General features: G+C 50.5%; 1 protein-coding gene across 1 annotated transcript in view; it reads left to right on the forward strand.

Moving 5' to 3' along the window:
- Positions 1–20961, forward strand: part of EYA2 (EYA transcriptional coactivator and phosphatase 2) — a 267958-nt gene extending 246997 nt beyond the window's left edge. Inside the window, exons 13-16 of the mRNA XM_064573294.1 lie at positions 2525–2639; positions 3602–3723; positions 12792–12892; positions 20139–20961. Coding sequence (XP_064429364.1) covers positions 2525–2639; positions 3602–3723; positions 12792–12892; positions 20139–20219 — 419 coding nt within the window. The 3' untranslated portion in view covers positions 20220–20961. The remainder of the gene's footprint in view (positions 1–2524; positions 2640–3601; positions 3724–12791; positions 12893–20138) is intronic.
- The last annotated feature ends 269 nt before the right edge of the window (positions 20962–21230 follow it).

Here is a 21230-nt window from a genome sequence, read left to right on the forward strand (position 1 = left end):
TAAATCTGTGAAATGGGGATAAAAACAATTCTGTCTCCCTGGGTTATGGAAAGGTTTGTTGTTAATGGGCACAGAAGTCATGGCTCTGTGCCTGAGGCAGGGGCTCAGCAAATGGTCGCATTCGTCACTAGCTCCTTTCAGTTTTGCTTGGGAGTCTTTCAGGTTCTTGTGTCTCCAGTCTGCAGCTGCGACCCTACGCAGTCCTGGCCGTAGCTAGTGTTTACTGAGCGCTCACTGTAGGCCGGGCTCTGTTAGGAGGGCTTTTCACCTACTGTTTTATTTGCCCTTTGCCACAGCCCTATGAGGTGCTTTTCCCATCTGTGTGCTATAAAGGTGGAAACTGAGATCAGAGACGTTAAGTAACCTGGCCAGCATCACACAGCCCAGGTGGCGAACCACCACGGTGGAGCCCGAGGCCGGCGGCTTCGCCACCTCTGCCCGCACTCGGTAGCCTCTCACACCCAAGTCTGTGGACGTGGAGCAAGGAGGGGAGCAGGTGTGCTTGGAGTAGAGGAGACAGGGATGGAGGCGGCCGACAGGGGCCACCTGCTCCTCATCCAGGTTAAGCCCCAGGAAGCGCCCAGGGCTCCTGTCAGGCTGCTCTGCTCTCCCCTGAGCTGAGGGGAGATTGCGCAGTGTGTCAACAGGCGAGGGGAGCCTGCAGGTGGCAGGACTCCGCGGGCGGCTCACCTCCCCCACCCCTCTCCCCCAGCTCTTTTTGCATCACAGAACTGGCGTGGTGAGGGCCCAGCCTCCAACCCCGGGGGTCACCAACACCCCAGGATCCCGAGGGTTTGGGAAGTTGTGCTCAGAAGAGAGACATCCACAAGATACAGGGTGAAAATAGAAAAGGCTTAACAAGTCAACATCGGGAGGCAGGACTGGGTTCAGAGGCCTTCGCCTGATTTCACACCTCCCTCTACCACGTCCTGTTATAACCCTTGAGCAGGTTACTTAACCCCTTCGTGCCTCAGTTTCTTCAGGTGTCAGATGGGAATAACGATGCTGCCCAACTCATAGGACAAATGTCAGGATAATGTGAATGAACACATGGGAGTTGCTTAGAACTGTGCCTCCGCGCAGTGAGCACTTCTTGAATGTTGCTCTTGTCTGGGGAAGGAGGCCGAGCCTGGGGAAAAGCTGCGGGTAGGGGGCAAGCAGACAGACGCCTGAAGCATACTTCCTAGTGTAAAGTAGGAGGGGTTGACCAGCTGACTACCCGTGGCAGCGCGCGTGGGAAGCCTCTTGTAAACTGTAGGGTCCCGTGCCCCCGACAGTTTGTATTGTTATTAAGGGCTGTGGGGAGGGGGCAGAGAGAAGGCAAGCCAGAGACCACCTGCAGCGTTTTGTCCCAGTGAATTCCTTCTCCCTTGAACAAACGCCGAATCGGCACGAGCCATGCGCCAGCCCCGGCTAGAGCACTGCCCAGGGGCTGGTTCCGCGGTGGTGAACAAAACCAGCTCGGTCCCTGCCCTCGTGGAGCCAGCGGTGTGGTGGCCGAAGCGGACATCGAACCCATGATCACACAGATGTGTCTGAAATCATAGTTGTGACAAGTGTGCCAGGAGAAGAGGTAGAGTGTGTTGGGAGAGTGTAAAATAGAGACCTGACCAGGGTACGCCTTCCAGAAGAAATGACATTGGAAACTAAGTGCAAAGGACTTAGGCAAACAGGGAAGGTAAGATATGAAGAGTGGTCCAGGTTCTGAGATGAGGTAGGAACGTACTTGGTGTATCAGGGGACAAAGAGGAGGCCACTAGGGCGGGAACGGAAGGACAGCAGGGCAATGGCAAGAGATGAGATAAGCAACTAAGCAGGGGCAGGGGCTCTGGAGGCTAAACTTTATCTTAAGGGCCTTGATGGCTGAGAGACAGGTCTAGAGAGCCCGTGGAGTGGGCTCTGGAGGTCCGCTGCCTGGGTACACCTGTCTCCATACTTCTGCAGTGAGCAAGTCCGTTGACCTCACTAAGCCTCAGCTTCTCCACCTGATTTCCACAGTGTTATATGTCCATTATATCTCAATGGGAAAAAATAAAAAGAGTGTCCACCTCTAGGGGCACTGTGAAAATGAATGAAATAAATCCTATTAAAAGCACAGGCCAAAAAAAAAAAGCACAAGCCATACACACAGTAAGCACTCAATAAATGTTAATTGTTTTTATTTTATTCATTTTTTTGTCTCCACTGTAACAGTATAAACTCTATAATCTGCATTTTTTGTTCATCTGTATAGGCAGTGCCTATTCAATACTGAGCGCACAGAAGGCACTCCCGAATCCTTTGTTGGATGGATGGACAGAGGGAGGGATGGACGGATGGCCGGGCGGATGGGTGGATCAATCAGTGGATAGGATTATTGATCAACCAATCCCAAAATAAGATTAAAATCACTGGATAAAGTTGACCTTGGGTATCATCTGATTTGAAATCTCAGGGTACCAGTAGCTAGATTCCCCTTCCCTAACCACCACCCCCCAGACCTCTCAAATGATAAATACCACATCTTTATTTCCCTTGTCCACAGGCTTGATAGGAGCTCCCAAAAGAGAGACTTGGCTACAGCTCAGAGCTGAACTGGAAGCTCTGACCGACCTCTGGCTGACCCACTCTCTGAAGGCGCTCAACCTCATCAATTCCCGGTAGGTAGGAGCCCCTATTTGCCTTCCAGCCCCTGAACTTTCTCCCATTTGAGGGCGGTGGCTCCTCCATTTCCATACTTGAAGAATTGGACTCTCCAAATTCTCACTTGCACACTTTCCAGACATTTGGTAAAGCTGAGGAGTCACACGGTACCATGGAAACCTTGTACCACCGCTGAGCAAGCAGGTGCTAAAACTTCTCAGGGTCCAGCAGAGCTTTGTACGTAGGTCGGTCTGTCCCATCCGCTGTTGCCCACCACACCCGCTGGTCACAACAAAGCCCTCTGAAAATCCTTTTCTAGTGGGCTGCAGATCATCTGGCAGGCAATTACAAGGTAAGGCGTTTCATTCCAGGCCTCCCAATAAATTGCCTCTTGCTCTTTAACAAGATCATCTGAGCCAGAGAACAAATAACCCCCTGCACTAGCATCCAAAACTCTTGTGACCCAGCATATGAATGGTTACAAGATGGCAGGCCATGAGCTGGCTCTGTCCTGCGGATGTGTCCTGTTTGATAAACACTGTGTCCCAAAGACTGGGAAAGTAATCCATAGCTCCAGATTTCTAGGTTCTGTCAAAATATCAGAACCGGCAGGTGTTCTCCAGTTTACCCCAGTCCTCACCGCTCCCTGTTGCCCTACACCTGATCCATATTACTCATTTACATCCCTGATAGGTGGCTACAGCTATGTAAGTGTGGGCCCTTGCAAGAAACATTTGTTTTAAATAAGTATTAACACTTTAACACTGTAAGTAATATTACAGGATTGCGTTTCAATGTGCCAGGCAGCCTCAGGCTTAAAAGAGAGGAACAGCTGAAGGATCTTTGGGCCTCCCCTCACCTGAAGATGACTTAGCCAGAGCTCTAAACCCCACCAGAGCTCCTGCTGACTCCAGGCTCATGCTGCAGGGTGAGGAGGCCTGGCCTTGGTGTTCTGACCTACAGTCTTCTCTGTCCTCAGGCCCAACTGTGTCAACGTGCTGGTCACTACCACTCAGCTAATCCCTGCCTTAGCCAAAGTCCTGCTGTACGGACTGGGCTCCGTGTTTCCTATTGAGAACATCTACAGTGCAACCAAGACAGGTAGGGAGAACCAGACCTCGCGGTGATGCAGGGAGGGAGGGTGAGGCTAGCTCTCCATCCCGCATTTGGGAAGCTTAAGGAAAAGAGCACTAAGAAAGCTAAAGAACTTGTCCATGGCCATGACTCAGATGCCCAGAACGATCCCACAAACCACTCGTTTTAACCTCAGCTTCCAGAGAAAGTGGTTAGGACCATCGGTTTCTAAAGTTAGGTTATCTGCAAAGTTGCTATAACACACATCCCAAATACAGGACTTACATCAGAATCCAAGCTTATTTCTCTCTCACATGTCAACAGACTAGAGGTGAGTCATCCAGGCTAGTGGGGCAACTCTGTCCTCAAACTCACCCAGGATCCCAGGTCCTTCCCATCTTATTTTTCCACCATCCCCTGTGGTTTTATTCTCATGTATGGTTAAATCAGAATCCTGCCACATTATCCTTCCGGCTTATGGGAAGAGGGAAAAGAGCAAGTAATACATGTCAAATGTTTTAAGACCAGGACTCAAATGGGATACCTGGTGCTTCTACTCACCTCCTATGGGCCCCCGCTTAGTCACATGGCCACGACTAGTGGCAAGGGAGGCTGGGAAACGTAGTCCATAGCTAAGTGCCGTGAACACAGGTAAGTCATGGAACTCTATTACTAAGAAGAGGAAGATAGGGGCACCTGGATGGCTCAGTCAATTAAGCATCTGCCTTCGGCTCAGGTCGTGAGCTCAGGGTCCTGGGATCGAGCCCCACATTGGGCGCCCTGCTCAGTGGGGAGTCTGCTTCTCCCTCTCCCTCCTGCTCATGCTTTGTCTCTGTGTCTCTCAGTCTCTATCAAATGAATAAATAAAATCTTAAAAAAAGGAAAATAGTTTCCACCACAGCATGGCACATGAGTGATTTTAATTTAGGTGGTTCAAGTTGTCAAATAACCTTGAATCCAACCTTGAACCACACAGAAAATTTGGGTGTTTTTTTTTTTTTAATTCTCTTTCAAGGAGAGAGTCTCAATTTAGTGTTATCCTACTTTGACACCTCTCTTAATGCTTGATAATCTTTATTAACAAAGAGAACAAGCCTTAGGCTCAGAGCTTCCATCAGATAAGAGAATTTAATAGTAGAAATGAACAGCATCATTTATCATCAGGGCAAGTCCTACTGGTTTTCGGAGGGGAGGGGCTGGAGTTTTTTATTCTCATATCACCTAAAACTATATAATAATGCAAAATAAACCTAGTTAAGATGGGGTTTTTTGGGGTTTTTTTTAAGATTTTATTTATTTAACAGAGAGAGACACAGCGAGAGAGGGAACACACACAGGGGGAGTAGGAGAGGGAGAAGCAGTCTTCCTCGCAGAGCAGGGACCCTGATGCGGGGCTCGATCCCAGGACCCTGGGATCATGACCCGAGCCGAAGGCAGATGCTTAACGACTGAGCCACCCAGGCGCCCCTAAGATGTTTTTAATTAGAAATTTTTACTCTTTTTTTTTTCTGGAACTAAAAAAAAAAAATTGTAGTATTTTGGAAGCATTTTCCCAGAGTGGTTTTTGCCTTTACTTAAGTTCTAGCTCTGAACATTACAGAAAAGTGCCTTTAGATTTTTAGATTTTAAAATCCTGAAATTCAGGCCTCAGATGGCCATGAGAGCTTCTACAACAGGACTTGGTGAGCCTGTCATTGTCTTTCTGCACACTGTAGTCATGTGCCTTCGCAGGCTTCTTGAGAACCTTTCTTAAATACTTTTTAATTATGGTAAAATACACGTGACATGAACTTTACCATCCTCACCATTTTTCAGTGTACATTTCAGGGGTAACAGCCCCATTCCCACAGTTCTGCCACCATCCCCACCGTCCCTCCCCAGAGCTCTTTCCATCTTGTAGAACTGAAGGTGGGTCTGCATTAAACAGGAACTCCCTATTCCTGCCTGCCCCCAGCCCCTGGCAAACACCCTTCTACTTTCTGCCTCTAGGAATGTGACTGCTCTGGGGACCTCGGAGAAGTGGAATCATAGAATATTTGTCCTTTTGTGACTAGCTTATTTCATGTAACATAATGTCCTCAAGGGTCCTATCTGTGATGTAGCCTGTGTCTGAATCCCTTTCCTTTTTAAGGCTGAGTAATAGTCCATTTATGTCTGCGCTACATTTCGTTTATCCATTCATCTGTCCACGGACACTTGGATTGCTTCCCCCTCTTGGCTGTTGTAAAACAGTGCTGCTATGAACATGGGTGTACAAGTCTCTCTTCAAGACTCTGTTTTCAATTCTTTGGGATATATACCCAGTGGTGGAACTGGTGGATCACAGGGTAATTCTATTCATTTTTTGAGGAACCGCCATACTGTTTTCCATAGTGGCCACACCGTTGTGCGTTCCCACCAACAGGGCCCAAGGGTTCCAGTTTCTCCACATCCTCACCAACATCTGTTCTATTCTCTCCTTTTTTAATAACTATCCTAATGGGTGTGAGAGGACTGGTGTTCTTTTTTATTATTATTATTAACATATAATGTATTTGTTTCAGGGATACAGGTCTGTGATTCATCAGTCTTACACAACACCCAGTGCTCACCACAACACATAGCCTCCCCAGTGTCCATCACCCAGCCACCCCATCCTCCCACCCCCCTCCACTCCAGCAACCCTCAATTTGTTTCCTGAGATTGAGTCTCTTATGGTTTGTCTCCCTCTCTGGTTTCGTCTTGTTTCATTTTTTCCTCTCTTCCCCTATGATCCTCTGCCTTGTTTCTCAAATTCCACATATCAGTGAGATCGTATGATAACTGTCTTTCTCTGATTGACTTATTTCACCTAGCATAATACCCTCTAGTTCCATCCACATCATTACAAATGGCAAGGTTTCAATTTTTGATGGCTGCATAATATTCCATTGTATATATATACCACATCTTCTTTATCCATTCATCTGCTGATGGACATCTGGGCTCTTTCCATAGTTTGGCTATCGTGGGCATTGCTGCTATAAACATTGGGGTGCGTGTACCCCTTCGGATCACTACATTTGTATCTTTGGGGTAAATACCCACAGTAGTGCAATTGCTGGGCCATAGGGTAGCTCTATTTTCAACTTTTTGAGGAACCTCCGTGCTGTTTTCCAGAGTGGCTGCACCAGCTTGCATTCCCACCAACAGTGTGGGAGGGTTCCCCTTTCTCCGCATCCTCACCAACATCTGTCGTTTCCTAACTTGTTAATTTTAGCCATTCTGACTGGTGTGAGGTGGTATCTCATTGAGGTTTTGATTTGGATTTCCCTGATGCCAAGCGATGTTGAGCACTTTTTCATGTGCCTGTTGGCCATTTGGATGTCTTCTTTGCAGAAATGTCTGTTCATGTCTTCTGCCCATTTCTTGATGGGATTATTTGCTCCTTGGGTGTTGAGTTTGATAAATCCTTTATAGATTTTGGATACTAGCCCTCTATCTGATATGTCATTTGCAAATATCTTCTCCCATTCTGTCAGTTGTCTTTTGGTTTTGTTGACGGTTTCCTTTGCTGTGCAAAAGCTTTTTAACTTGATGAAGTCCCAGTAGTTCATTTTTGCCCTTGCTTCCCTTGCCTTTGGCAATGTTTCTAGGAAGAAGTTGCTGCAGCTGAGGTTGAAGAGATTGCTGCCTGTGTTCTTCTCTTGAAGGATTTTGATGGATTTCTGTCTCACATTTAGGTCTTTCATCTATTTTGAGTCTATTTTTGGGTGTGGTGTAAGGAAATGGTCCAGTTTCATTATTCTGCATGTGGCTGTCCAATTTTCCCAACACCATCTGTTGACGAGACTGTCTTTTTTCCATTGGATATTCTTTCCTGCTTTGTCGAAGATTAGTTGACCCATAGAGTTGAGAGTCCATTTCTGAGTTTTCTGTTCCATTGATCTATGTTTCTGTTTTTGTGCCAGTACCATACTGTCTTGATGATTACAGCTTTGTAACAGAGCTTGAAGTCCGGAATTGTGATGCCACCAGCTTTTGTTTTCTTTTTCAACATTCCTCTGGCTATTTGGGGTCTTTTCTGGTTCCGTACAAATTTTAGGATTATTTGTTCCATTTCTGTGAAAAAAGTTGATGATATTTTGATAGAGATTGCATTAAATATGTAGATTGCTCTAGGTAGCATAGCCATTTTAACAATATTTGTTCTTCCAGTCCATGAGCATGGAATGTTTTTCCATTTCTTTGTGTCTTCCTCAATTTCTTTCATGAGTATTCTATAGTTTACTGAGAACAGATTCTTTACCTCTTTGGTTAGATTTATTCCTAGGTATCTTATGGTTTTGGGTGGAATTGTAAATGGGATTGACTCCTTAATTTCTCTTCTGTCTCGTTGTTGGTGTATAGAAATGCAACTGATTTCTGTGCACTGATTTTATATCCTGCCACTTCACTGAATTCCTGTAGGAGTTCTAGCAGTTTTTGGGTGGAGTCTTTGGGTTTTCCACATAAAGTATCATATCATCTGCAAAGAGAGTTTGACCTCTTCTTTGCCGATTTGGATGCCTTTTATTTCTTTCTGTTGTCTGATTGTTGAGACTAGGACTTCCAATACTATGTTGAATAGCAGTGGTGATAGTGGACATCCCTGCCGCGTTCCTAACCTTAGGGGGAAAGCTCTCAGTTTTTCCCCATGTAGAATGATATTCACTGTGGGTTTTTTCATAGATGGCTTTTATGATATTGAAGTACGTACCCTCTATCCCTACACTGAAGAGTTTTAATCAAGAAAGGATGTTGTACTTTGTCAGATGCTTTTTCTGCATCTATTGAGGGGATCATATGGTTCTTGTCCTTTCTTTTATTAATGTAGTGTATCACATTGATTGACTTGCGCAAGTTGAACCAACCTTGCAGCCCAGGAATAAATCCCACTTGGTTGTGGTGAATAATCCTTTTAATGTACTGTTGGATCCTATTGGCTAGTATTTTGGTGAGAATTTTTGCATCCATGTTCATCAGGGATATTGGTCTATAATTCTCCTTTTTGGTGGGGTCTTTGGTTTTGGGATCAAGGTAATGCTGGCCTCATAAAATGAGTTTGGAAGTTTTCCTTCCATTTTTTTTTTTTAAGATGTTTGTTTATTTGACAAAGAGACACTTTGGGTCTAAAATGAGTCTCTTGCAGACAGCATATCGATGGGTCTTGCTTTTTTATCCAATCTGATACCTTGTGTCTTTTGATTGGGGCCTTTAGCCCATTTACATTCAGGGTAACTATTGAAAGATATGAATTTAGGGCCATTATATTGCCTGTACAGTGACTGTTACGGTATATTGTCTCTGTTCCTTTCTGGTCTATGTTACTGCCTCTTGTTCTTTTTTTTGAGGTGAGTTTTTCCGTCCTGTCATTTTGTCCAGAGAAGAATAGATGAACGAGAGAACAAAATGCTAAAAGGCAACAACGACCCCACAGAAATATACACTAAACAAATCAGAAGAGACCTGAAACTGGAGGGAAAAGAAAAAAGAGGGCATATGATCAGGCTGGTGAATAGAACAGAGCCATACAGTAGATTTTGGGTATATTTTGGTCTGTTAGAAGAAACTGCATCCCAAAATTTTAAATACAATGAAGGGATAGAATATGACTGTAAAAATGAAAATTAAAGATTTTTAAAAAGGAATTAAATAATAAGTTGGTTGGAAAAGGAAAGAAAATTTTTACAAAATAAAATTTTAAAAATTGAAAGACTAAAGAATCATGGTAAAAAAGCCATGGATTCTATGTGCATTATTCCCCTAGCACTGGAGTTCTGCCATTCTCATTGATTGGTAAACTTGGTCTTGGCTGGCTGTTCTCGCTTCTCTTCTGGGGGAGGGGCCTGTCGCAGTGGTTCCCAAATGTTTTTGCCGGAGGTGGACCCGCCCTTGCCCAGTCCGGACTAAGTAATCTGCTCGGGTTTGCTCTCGGGAGCTGTTGTTCCCTGCAAGCTTTGGAGGCGGAGAGTGAAAATCGCGGCCTCCCAATCTCCACCCTGGAGGAGCCGAGAACTTGGGGCCCCGCTCCTCAATGAGCCCCCAGAGAAAAGCAGTCAGTCACTCCCGTCTCCCTGGTCTCCGGCTGCACTCCGTGCTCACCCAGCCTGTGACTGAGCGTTTCTATCTCTGGCACCTGACCGTGTGTGGAGTCTCCAAACCCAGCAGATCCCTGCGGTGCGCTCCCACACCACTCCTCCCGGGGGAGGAAGGGGAGTCTCCCCGGATCTGCCGCTTGTTGGGTCCCTGCTGGAGGAGCAGTGGCCCAACTGCTGCAGATCACGGTTTATGGCAACCCCGAGCTGAGAGCCCGTCTCTGCAGCCGGCTTCCCCACTCCAATACCTGGGAGCTCCGCCGCACTCAGGCACCCCCAGTCTTTCTGTGACCCCGGGGGTCCTGAGACCACACTGTCCCACGAGGGTTCCACCCCCCACTTAGCCACTGGAGCGACGTCCCTCAGCAGAGCCAACTTCTAAAAGTTCCAATTTTGTGCTCCGCGGCTCTATCACTGGCAGAAGCGGCTGATGGAGGCCCCTCCCCTGCCGTCTATCCTCCCGAATATCGCCTCAGATTCCCTTCTCCGCACGTCCTACCTTCCAGAGAATGGTCGCTTTTCTGTTCAGAGAGTTGCTGCTATTCTTTTCTTCGATCTCCTGTTGAGTTCGTAGGTGTTCAGAATGGTTTGATCCCTATCCAGCTGAATTCCTGGGACCAGACAAAATCCAGGTCTCCTACTCCTCCGCCATCCTGGGCTCCTGATCTGGTGTGCTTTTTATTTTATTTTATTTTTTAAAGATTTTATTTGAGAGAGAGAGAAAGAGAGAGCGAGCATGGGGGGGTAGGGTCAGAGGGAGAAGCAGATTCCTCGCCAAGCAAGGAGCCCGATGCGGGACTTGATCCCGGGATTCCAGGATCATGACCCGAGCCGAAGGCAGTCGCTCAACCAACTGAGCCACCCAGGCGCCCTGGTGTGCTTTTTAATACAGTGATTTTATTCTGTATTTAAATGAATTCATTTCAGTAAAAATAGAAGTGAGAGTTGATTTTTTTTTTTTTTTAAGATTACATAACAGGAGCTCCCAGATTTGGTCACAATGGTGAAGGTAGTTCTGGAATGTTTGAGAAACTCTGGTCCAGGAGGGCATGTCTCAAGACCTGACTCATGAACAAAGGCTGGCTGTTTCCATTGGAGTATGGAAAACTCACAATGAACATGAACACGTGAAAAACTCCATTCGGTCCTGTGATAAAAGTTTTAAAGCAAAGTTTCATTTAACAGCACTTTTTTTCTGTAGATTTTGCAAGAAAGGCATCCATAACCCAGGCACATCTAGAATTTCCATTCAGCCCATTAATTCTGTTTCTATGTAAGAGGAATCAAATGCCATCAGGGACATGTTAGAGCGACTTCCTTCCCACTTGGGGAGCCTGAAGGTCAACACACTGAGGGTTATCAGAGTTGGAGACTGCATAGAAATTTGGCCTCCAGCTCCCCGTTTTAACTTAAAAAGCATTTTTTTTCAATGGTCAGGTTTCTACTCCGATAAGGCTGCATAACACACCTCAGTGGCTTACGGTGTTTCTCACTCACGTGTCTGGGGAATTGGCGGTGACTCCGCTGGGATCTCCTCCAGGTTCTGCTCTGTTCTATATGTCCTCTCACCGTGGGACCATCACTCACTGCGGCCATTGGGCACATTCTTCTTCTGACAGATGGCAGAAGTAAAGGGAGCCAAGCCACGCCACTCACACACACTTCCCGTGGCAGGTCCCTAGCATTCCAGGAGTGGTCAAAGCCAGTCACACGGTCAACCCAATGTTAGTGGGGTGGGGGGTAGACCCCACCTGCTGTAGTGAAAGGCCTTGCAAAGTGTAACGTAGTTCTGCCTCCAAAGACAGTTACGATTCACAGCTCTGACCCGCCGCTGCTCCCAGCAGGGCTGAGTCCTGCCTAGAGCAGCAGAACAGAGTGGCTCAGAGCTCAAGCAACTTGGGCAGCCTAGGTTTGAATCCCGACTCTGCACCTGCTAGCCTGGTGCCCCAGGCAAGTGACCTCTCTGTGCCTCAGCTTCTCAGTCTGTCAAAATGGATGATCAGAATCCCCAGAGCTGTGTTATTGTAACTACTGTTGATACTCTTCCTCTGCTTCTCTTCGGGGCCCTCCCCCAGCCTCGGTTTATCTCTAAAATGGGAATTCTATTAATTGCAATTTCATAAGGATTGCCGTGGCGACAGTAAATGAATAACCTAAGTCAGTGTTCCCCAACAGAGTGGGGAAGCATTTTGCCTCCCAGGAGATATCTGGCAACATCTGGAGACAGTGTTTTTTCAACTGGAGGAGGTGCTCCAGGCATCTCCTGGGTGGAGACCAGGGACGCCCCCAAACATCCCCCACGAACAGGGCAGCCCCCTCAGCAAAGCCTCATCCTGCCCCACGTGCCAGTAACACCAAAGCTGAGAAATCCTGATGTGGGCGAAGCACTGAGAGCACCTAGCAGACCGTAAAGTCAGAGAGGGACTGCTGTTTTTAGCACTGCTGTTTTCCTTCTTGTTACTACACTCACTGACACCGTTGGGATGAGCGAAGATCTGAATCCAGTGGGTCTGGATTTATACAGCTGTCTGCACGCCTGGGAAGGAGGCAGATATGAAGGGGTGGTCACCAACGGGTAGCAAGAAAAAAACTGGGCAGGGGAGTCAACCTGAGGGCCCAGTCTGTCACCAGGCTGCCACCTGTGGACGTGTGAATCCTGGCACCTCTGCCTCCTAAATCGTGCTGCCTGGTGTCCTCCGCTGTGAAGTGGGTCTGGCGCCCCTGCCCCAGCCAGCCGTGTCGACTCCGGAGCCTGCTTCAAGCCTCTGCACTCTGTCTTCTGTGTCACTCTGAGCAAGCCATTGAGCCCCTCTGCGCCCCCATGCTGTCACCACTCATGTGGGGATGGTGACAGTGCGCACACTGCTTGAGGACAAGCTGATCAGTGCTTGGCCCTCAGGAGGGGGCTGCTCCCAGCAAGCACTTGGTTTAGGTTAGGAGTCCCCACAATCCTGGGTGCTCAGCAGGCGTCTTTTCTTTCCCCTGTTCTTGCGTGTGCAGGGAAGGAGAGCTGTTTCGAGAGGATAATGCAGCGATTCGGCAGAAAAGCCGTCTACATCGTGATCGGTGACGGCGTGGAAGAGGAGCAGGGGGCAAAGAAGGTACTCTGTCCACCTCTCAGACTCTGCTTCTCCTCTTGAGACAGGCTCGTGGGTTTCCTGGGCTCTTTACGAGGATTTCCCCCACCGCCCCCCACCCCGGCGCTGGCTGGGTCCCCTCCTTCCCAGGCTCTTACCTCCCTGGTCCCTCCCCATTTGCAATCGCAGAAGCATCCTGAGTAATTTCCTTCTGCAAATCCCCCTCGGTGCCTTTGGCTGCTGCCCCTCCTAGCCCTGGATTTTTTCTAGGACAACCGCTCGGGAGCCCAGAGACACCCTCTCAGGCAGGCTGGTGGGGGGCTGGTGCACGTGTGCGTGCTTTATTCCATACTTACTGATCATATGTTCCAGGAACCCTTCCCAGTTAATAAAGACAGCATTAAGCTAATGAGAAAGAAAATCCTGCATTTGTGATCTTGGGCCCATGAGGAGAGAGGCAGGGGGTTCTGGTGGCAGCAGCTCTGCTCTTGGAAAAGGAACAGCTGCCCAAGTCCTGGGTCTGGACCTGTCAACAGCATCCCAGAGAGCCTGCCACCCCCCCACCCAGAGGCCTGGGAAGTGGACTGTTAATGTCACAGAGCTTAATCGGGAGGACCTGGTTTCCCCCTTCCCTCCCCAGCAACAGATTCCAGGGAAATGCAGAAATGTTTAGAGTCTCAGTGGACAAAGCCTGAAAAAGAGGGTCCCAGGAGAAGGCCCTGGGGGCGGAGCTAGAAGGCCTTGCCCCCTGCAAGGTTCCTCCCCTTCCCCTCCCCCAGGCTCCAGCAAGCTTCAGAGGGAAGAATTCCCTGATCAGGTACCACTCTGGTCTTCCAGTGACCCAGGCCTGCCTGCAGCTCCCTCCCCCCACTGTCCCTACTCTGTTCGGGGCCTCGACGACCGGGTCTTAGGCGCGAACACTGCGCCTAGTGGGTGAGCTCCGTCAGCTGCACATCTACTGCATGCCCGTGACTGTGGCAGGCGCTGGGGGGCCTGCCGTGAGCAGAAGGGACAGGCTCTCGCCCTCACTCAGCTCCAGCCTGGGGCAGGCAGGAGACACAGGAGTGTAACATGTGTTACAAGAGGTGGTGACCAGAGCTTTGGAGAAAAATAAAGCAGGGACTGGGGACAGATGGGACTGTGGGGGTGGGGCCGGCTGCCAGCGTGCACAGTGGTCAAGGCAGGCCTCGCTGCCTGGTGACATCTGAGCAAAGAGAGGAGGAGGAGCGGCAGTGAGCCAAGTAGATGTCAGAGGGAAGGCAGTCCCAGAGAGGAACCAAGAGATTCCAAGGTCTGCAGGCTGGAGCTTCCGGCAGGGAGCCAGCATGGCCACAGTGGTGGGCCAGGCAGTGGAGAGTGCCCAGGAGGGGAGGCCTAGGAGGAAGCTGAGCACTTCTTTCTAAAACATATTTAACTTTAAAAATGAATTGATTCAGCGAGAAAAATATTAAGTAAATGTAATAGAGGTGATACACAAGGACTGGCCAAGGCAATGGCACGATCACAGGAATTACCACAGATTACTGGTGTCCCAGAAGCACCGTGCCAGCTCAGGAGCATGGTCTGTGTGATGAGACGAGCCACTGCCAGGGCCTCTAGGGCCCCCCCCACCAAGCTGAGTTCTAGCGATCAAAATGAAGCTCAGCTTCAAGCACGGTTGGACTGGAGAAGCAGCATAGGCCTGCGGCCCCTGCCCCCTCACCGGCCCTCTGGCCCTCGCCCAGACAGGGACAGGGACCTCGGTGGAGCGGCCACTGACCTGTTCCCACCTTCTTGCCACTGGAGTTTGTCAGGGCAGCATAGGAAATGTTTGGAAGTGACCCCTTTACTCTCCTGAAATGAAATACTAATGGTCCTGGACACTATTACCATAGTGGCTGAAAGGTCAAGATCTCATGGTGTTACCGAAGAATAAAGGGAAAGTTATTTACACTCACAGTAACCTGCGCTTCCACACCTAAATGTTCAGGCACAAAATCCCAGGGCTTGTACCCACGCGAGCCATGGCTGTGACCCGGCAAACACAGGGACACAGGTGCGCGGTCTCGGCCATTCGGGAGCCAGGTGAGGGGCTGCGGCTGATTTCTGCAGACTGCTAAGCAGCTCCTAGAGAGATCCTGAGTAAAACAAGACACAGACTTCCATTGCTATACACAGCAGTCGCACTCCTGGAAATGCAGGTTTTATTAAAAGCATGGACAAGATTTGATTTCTGTGTAACAGGGACAGTGTTAAGAGTCCAGGCTCAGATTACTCCGTACAGGTTTGTACTTAACTGGACTATCTGACAGGATGCTCGAAAACCAGTCAGGTCCCAGGTGCGTGAGATGAGGCAGGACCCCACCGGCACTGCCCCCAAATCATTAGAAGTCGAAATTCACAGCTCTAGAAATTTCCACAGTGACCCCTAGGGGGGCAGTCTTTTCCTCCTTTGAGAACAGCTAGTCTGGGCTCGCCTTCCGTACCGGACCAGGCACCTCCCTGGCCTCACCCTACCGCCAGCCCTGCTCCCACAGAACAATGCGGCCAGGGGCACACATTTTACCCTAAATCCTAGCTCTGCCCTTTGGGCTGTGTGGCCTTCAGCAGGTGGCGCCCCCCTAAGCTGGACCAGCCACCGCGCAGGCGCGCTTGGGGCTGAGTGGAGGGACCTTGCCGAGGGCGTGCCCCACCACCCGAGCCTCTGGTATCACTCCCAGGACAGTGGGAGAACATGACCGTTAGAAATTCAGAACCAGGGCGCCTGGGTGGCTCAGTTGGTTAAGCAACTGCCTTCAGCTCAGGTCATAATCCTGGAGTCCCGGGATCGAGTCCCGCATCGGGCTCCCTGCTCAGCGAGGAGCCTGCTTCTCCCTCTGACCCTCCCCCCTCTCATGTACTCTCTCTCATTCTCGTTCTCTCAAATAAATAAATAAATCTTTAAAAAAAAAAAAAAAAAAAAAAAAAAAAAAAAAAAAAAAAAAAAAAAAGAAATTCAGAACCAGTGGAGGAAGAAGAGATGAATGCTGATCTGCACAGGAGGTGAAAGCTCATCCAAATCACTCGTTGGCTCAGAGCCCATGGGAGACGCATGTGACTGAGACTGGCAGAGGGGTGGAGAGAGTGATCTCCAGCAGGAGCGGGGTGGGAGGGTCTCACTGGGCCAGTGCCAGCCAGGTTCTGTGCAGAAGGGTTGGGGTGGCCAGAGACGCACGACAGCCGTTAGGATAGCAGAGCACGCGGCCTCTCTCGTGCAAGACACCGTGAGCTTCAGGCCCGGCTGCATCAGCCCCGGGGACCCAGGCCCCCTCCATCTTGTTGCTCTGCCGGCCGGGGGCTGCTCTCTCGCCACCGCCCCCCCCCCCCCCCCCGCTGTCTGCACGGCGGCCCCTGGCAAGGGAAAGGGGGAGGCTGCCCCATCGCTTAGAGGGCCCAGGGGACACGGGTGGATGGCACTGCTGCTCACACCCCAGCAGCCAGACCTGGGTCACGTGGTCACACCCTGCGCGGCTCTAGCTCGCAGATGTCGCCCTTCTGAGCCACCACATACCCAGCTAAGAAAAACGGGGGCTGCTTGGGCGGGGGGGCTGGCAGTCTCCATCACAGCTGGCCTGGGGCAGGGCTGTCACTGGCACCCAGGGGGCCCGACCGAACCGCATCCCCGTACCCCTCCTGATTACTGGCATCCTCGTGTCACTGAATCCTCCAACGCCCCTGCAGAGGGGGTGTCATTTGCTTCATTTTACGGAGGCTGTATCTGAGACTCAGAGAGGTTAAGTAATGTACCTCAGGTCACACAGCTGGTACAGGCAAACAGAGGTGTTTTACTCGCCAAGCAGGAAGGAGGTGGACCTAGGAGTTTCAAACACTCTGTCCTCACCCCTGAGCTGGGGCCTTCTACCAAGGAAGACCGGGGGCGCACACCCCCATCCACTGGGCTCCCCTAAAAACCTCTGCGACTGAAGAGCAGCCCCAGCGCATTAGCGAGGAACGCTATGCACCAGCCGCTCCCCCGGCCTGACAGATGGGAGTCATTAGCACAGGGTGCCGGACACCTGAGCAGCGTGAAATACGGCGACAGGACAAGGGGCTTGGACTGTTGGGGCTGACAGTGTTGTTAATATCTCCCTTTTAGTGGGTCATTTGTCTCCACCTCTCTGCAAGTGATAAATCCACCTGTGCTCCAGGCCTGGGATGGAGATGGCTGAGACCGTCTCTCCCACCTTTGCTCATTTCCTCCCAGAAAAATGAATTACACTCTTTAAAAGGGGACAGGATTGGCCGGGCAAAGAAGCAAAATCCATCTTTGCAGAGAAAGGAAGGTTTGGCTGCAGTGGGGGGGGGGGGGGGGAGCGGGGAGAGCTGGAACGCATTAAAGAAATAGCATCCGTTACCCATGATGGATAGTACGCTGCTTCCTCTGAGCAAGAGAGAAAAAGAGGTGTTCGCTGAGAACTCTGAGAAGCCCGCCTTCCTTCTTGTCCCCTCTCCCTTCCTCTTCATTCCTTCCCTGTGTGTTTCTTGAGCACCTGCTGTGTGCCAGGAGCCATGCTATGCAGCAGTGAACGTGACATTCCAAGCTCGAACTGTCTTCAGGGCCTTTGCACTTGTTTTGTCTTCTGCTTAACTACCTCCCCCCACAGATTTGCACCTCCTACTTGCCCTCTGCAGGCTGCTTAACTGTCACCCCCTAGAGAGGCCTTCCCTGACCCCAGCTATCAGAATAGACACCCTCCCCCAGCTGCTTTCGGTCCTGCCTCCCCGTTCTGTTTCCTTCATAGTGCTCACCCCAACACAAAACCACCTTGTTCATTTCGTGCCCATGGATTTCTTCTCTGTGACTCCAGTGGGGACCCTGTGTGTGCGCGTCAGCTGAGCAGGAGGCCCCGCAGAGCGCACGGCAGTGGACCATCAGACACAGTCCCTGCCCTCTGAATCATCTCCCCATCTCAAGATCCTTCACTTAATCACGCCCACAAAATCCCTTTATTCACAGGTTCTAGGGATCAGTTGGACATCTTTGGGGGCTATTATTCTGCCTACCGCAGACCAGGAAGGTAAAGATAAACAATGATATATAAAGAGATGGCAGAGGCAGGAAATGATCTGATGTGGTCCAGGAACCAAAAGGATGCCTGTATAATTTCTAGCCGGTGGACATGGAACCTCACAGGGCAGAACTCCAGGCATCCAAATGTTCATCAAGCACCATCTGTTCACTTAGTAAATAATTTAAGGCCAATGACTGTCCTGTGGAGGCTCAGTATCTTTTAGCTGCAGATAGCAGAAAGCCTATGTAATGGTGTTAAACACTTGCTCACCTTATAAGATTAGTAACAGTTGTGCCCTAGGTTGTTGCCATGGGTCAGAAATTCACCAAGCATCCCTTTCTGTCATTTCGCTCTACCTTTCTAACCATCTTTGGGTTTTATTTTCTTATTTGTTGCCTCGTGATCTCAAAATGGCTGCCACAACTCCAGGCATCACATACTAACATGACAGCATCCAAATAGGAAGGGAAAGTAAGGAGGAAGGAGTTCTCTCCTCAGGTGCCTCCCTCTAATCCTGGAGGAAAACCTTTCCCAGAAGCCCCTTACCACCTTCCTCATGGGCTTCAGTGGGTCCCAAGTCAAGAGGAACACAAGACCTGGGCGCCTGGGTGGCTCAGTCAGTTAAGCGTCTGCCTTCAGCTCAGGCCATGATCTCAGGGTCCTGGGATCAAGCCCCGCAATGGGCTCCCTGCTCAGTGAGGAGTCTACTTCTCCCTCTCCCTCTGCCTCTGTCCCCCACTCATCTCTCTCTCCCCAAATAAATAAAATCTTAAAAAAAAAGATACAGGACAAATCCCTGGCAAACAGGGCTGGGGTTGTCACAGCTTGCTTAGACGATCATAGCTCATCCCCTAGGTCTGGGCACAGTGCTGCCAAATTCTGAGTTCTGGAAGCAAGAAAGGAGAGAGTGGTACTGGGCAGGCAACTTTAGCCAATGACTAAATCTTCCAGTGATAAAAGTGCAGCCAGCTTTCTTCTCTGGAGCCTGACATGACCTCTCCGTGGCTCAGTGTCATCTGTGAAGTAAGAGTGCCTCCCTGAGCATTAGTGACCCGGTTAAACAAGGTCATGTGTGTGGCACAGAACATGCACTCTCGCCGAATGTTAATGACCGTGTGGTGACCGTGACCGTGAGGGCAGTTCGTGCTGGCTTGCCGGCAGTTTAACTTTGGCTGAATCAGTTCTCTTCTTTCTCGCTCTCATGCCCACTTGAAAAAGGTGCTCGTGCTTTTGTCTGGGCAGTTCGGTGAGCTAGGAAGCACACAGCACCAGCACAGGGGCTGGCTCCCGAACGGCAGCTTTAAGAGACTACTGTTTTAAGACACCGGGTGTCACAGGCTGACGCCGTGAGATCCAAACTCTGCATCGTGACACCGAGGAACTCGCTAGCCAGCCTCTCCCCACCCCCGGCCCTGCGCACACGCGCCCCGCACGACCGTGTCCCTCGCCCTTGCGCCCTCGTGCGCCTAGACGTAATCGTAACAGCCGCCCCGAGTGGACGGGCCGGGCGCCCGCAAGAGCCGCAACAGCGCATGCGGCAAATCGGCTGCCCATTTCACAGGCGAGAACACTGACGTCGTCCCGTCTGCCGAGGCCGGCCGGCCCGACCCTGGCTGGGAGCGGCTCCGTCTGTTCGTTTGGCGATGAGCAAACGTTAGGGAGGGGTGCGAGGCACACGAGCCCCTGGCTGAGACTTTGTCCTCGAGGTAGCAGGACCGAGGACAACTCTTTCAGAAGGCACGGCCTTCTCACTGCCTGCTTTCAGGCCGGGTCAGCGCGCCACCTATAGGACCTAGGACCGTGGGCGCCTGGGTGGCTCAGTCGGTTAAGCGACTGCCTTCGGCTCAGGTCATGGTCCTGGAGTCCCGGGATCGAGTCCCGCATCGGGCTCCCTGCTCGGCGGGGAGCCTGCTTCTCCCTCTGACCCTCCTCCCTCTCATGCTGTCTCTCATTCTCTCTCTCTCAAATAAATAAATAAAATCTTAAAAAAAAAAAAATTTTGGTGAAGGACCTAGGACCTTCCCAGAGATGGCGGGAGGGTCTGCCAGGCTGCTCGGGATGAGCCGGGCAGCCCGGGCTCCGAGGGAATGGACCCTCGGGGGGCGGGGGATCTGGCCCTGTGGTTCGGGAGACGCCCACAGGCCACGCCGCCTCGGGTGGCCTTGGCATCGGGCTCTGACCCGGGGGGGGGGCTGCGGGGGACGGGGCCCTAACCGCGCGGCTGCTCTTCTGTGTTCCAGCACAACATGCCTTTCTGGCGGATATCCTGCCACGCCGACCTGGAGGCGCTGAGGCACGCGCTGGAGCTCGAGTATTTATAGCAGAAGCCACGGCCTCGCCACCTGCCGTCGCGGGCGCCTCCCACCCCCTCCCAGGCTCTCGCCTTCCCCGCCTGCCCGCCAGATGCTGGACGCCGGGCAGGGTCCCTGCGGCCGAGAGGACGTGCCTGGCGACCATCTCAGCGGCTGTCCTTTTAGTCCAAGCGCGGGTCCTGAGACGCAGCGTACCCCCCCGTGGCTTTGGGGAATATTTAACTTTGGAGAAAAGGGCTGGCTCGAAGTCCAGGCTTTTCCACAAGACTCAACAGAACAAAAGCGAAGAATTGCTGATTTGGGGGAGGGCTGGTGAGGAGGAGGGGACAGGCTTGGGTTTGTCTGTTTTGGGTTTTTTGTTTTTTTTTTTTTTCCTTTTTAATTTATGGACTAATCTCATTACTCCGGTATTATGCTCTCGTACCTGTGTTGTTGGTTTTCTTAGTCGTTGGTTTGGTTTGGTTTTCTAACCTGGCATGTGGGGTGGTGCGGTTCTCATTTAAGCACTCTCTGCTCCAAGTTGTGCTCTGGGGGGACAATCATTCTCTGAACAATTGGTGAGGGAGGCGATTCGGGGCTGATGGGAAGACTGTTGCTTACTTTTGTTTTTAAGGACCTAACCTGACGTCATGTGGACAGTGCACGTGCCTTATGCTGCCATCTTGTTTTCTAGGAAGAGGGGACCCTGGGGAGGCAGCGGTACTTTGTGACAGATAAAAGGCATTAAATAAAACCACGTTTACATTTTGAAGTGGGGTAGGGTGTCCCTGCTTTATGACCACTCTTGAGGCTTCCATTAGAGGTACTAACAGATTTTCAGCCATCCACACAGAGGAGGTTTGGGTGAAACAGACCTGCCCCTTAGTCCTGAAATTAGCTACCCAGGTGGTCAAGGACTTTTCTCTTGTGAGGACTAAATGTCCAGTGCTGGTTCTGAGGGAAGCTAGTAGTCCACAGTCTGTAAGTGTTTTAGCCTGAATTCTAGAGGACACAGAGCTCCCAGTGGTCAAGGATAGTGTC

This window comes from Mirounga angustirostris, unplaced genomic scaffold (assembly GCF_029215605.1).
Source record: "Mirounga angustirostris isolate CCGP_5_RB_7025 unplaced genomic scaffold, mMirAng1.0.hap1 SCAF_10, whole genome shotgun sequence".
NCBI lineage: Eukaryota > Metazoa > Chordata > Mammalia > Carnivora > Phocidae > Mirounga > Mirounga angustirostris.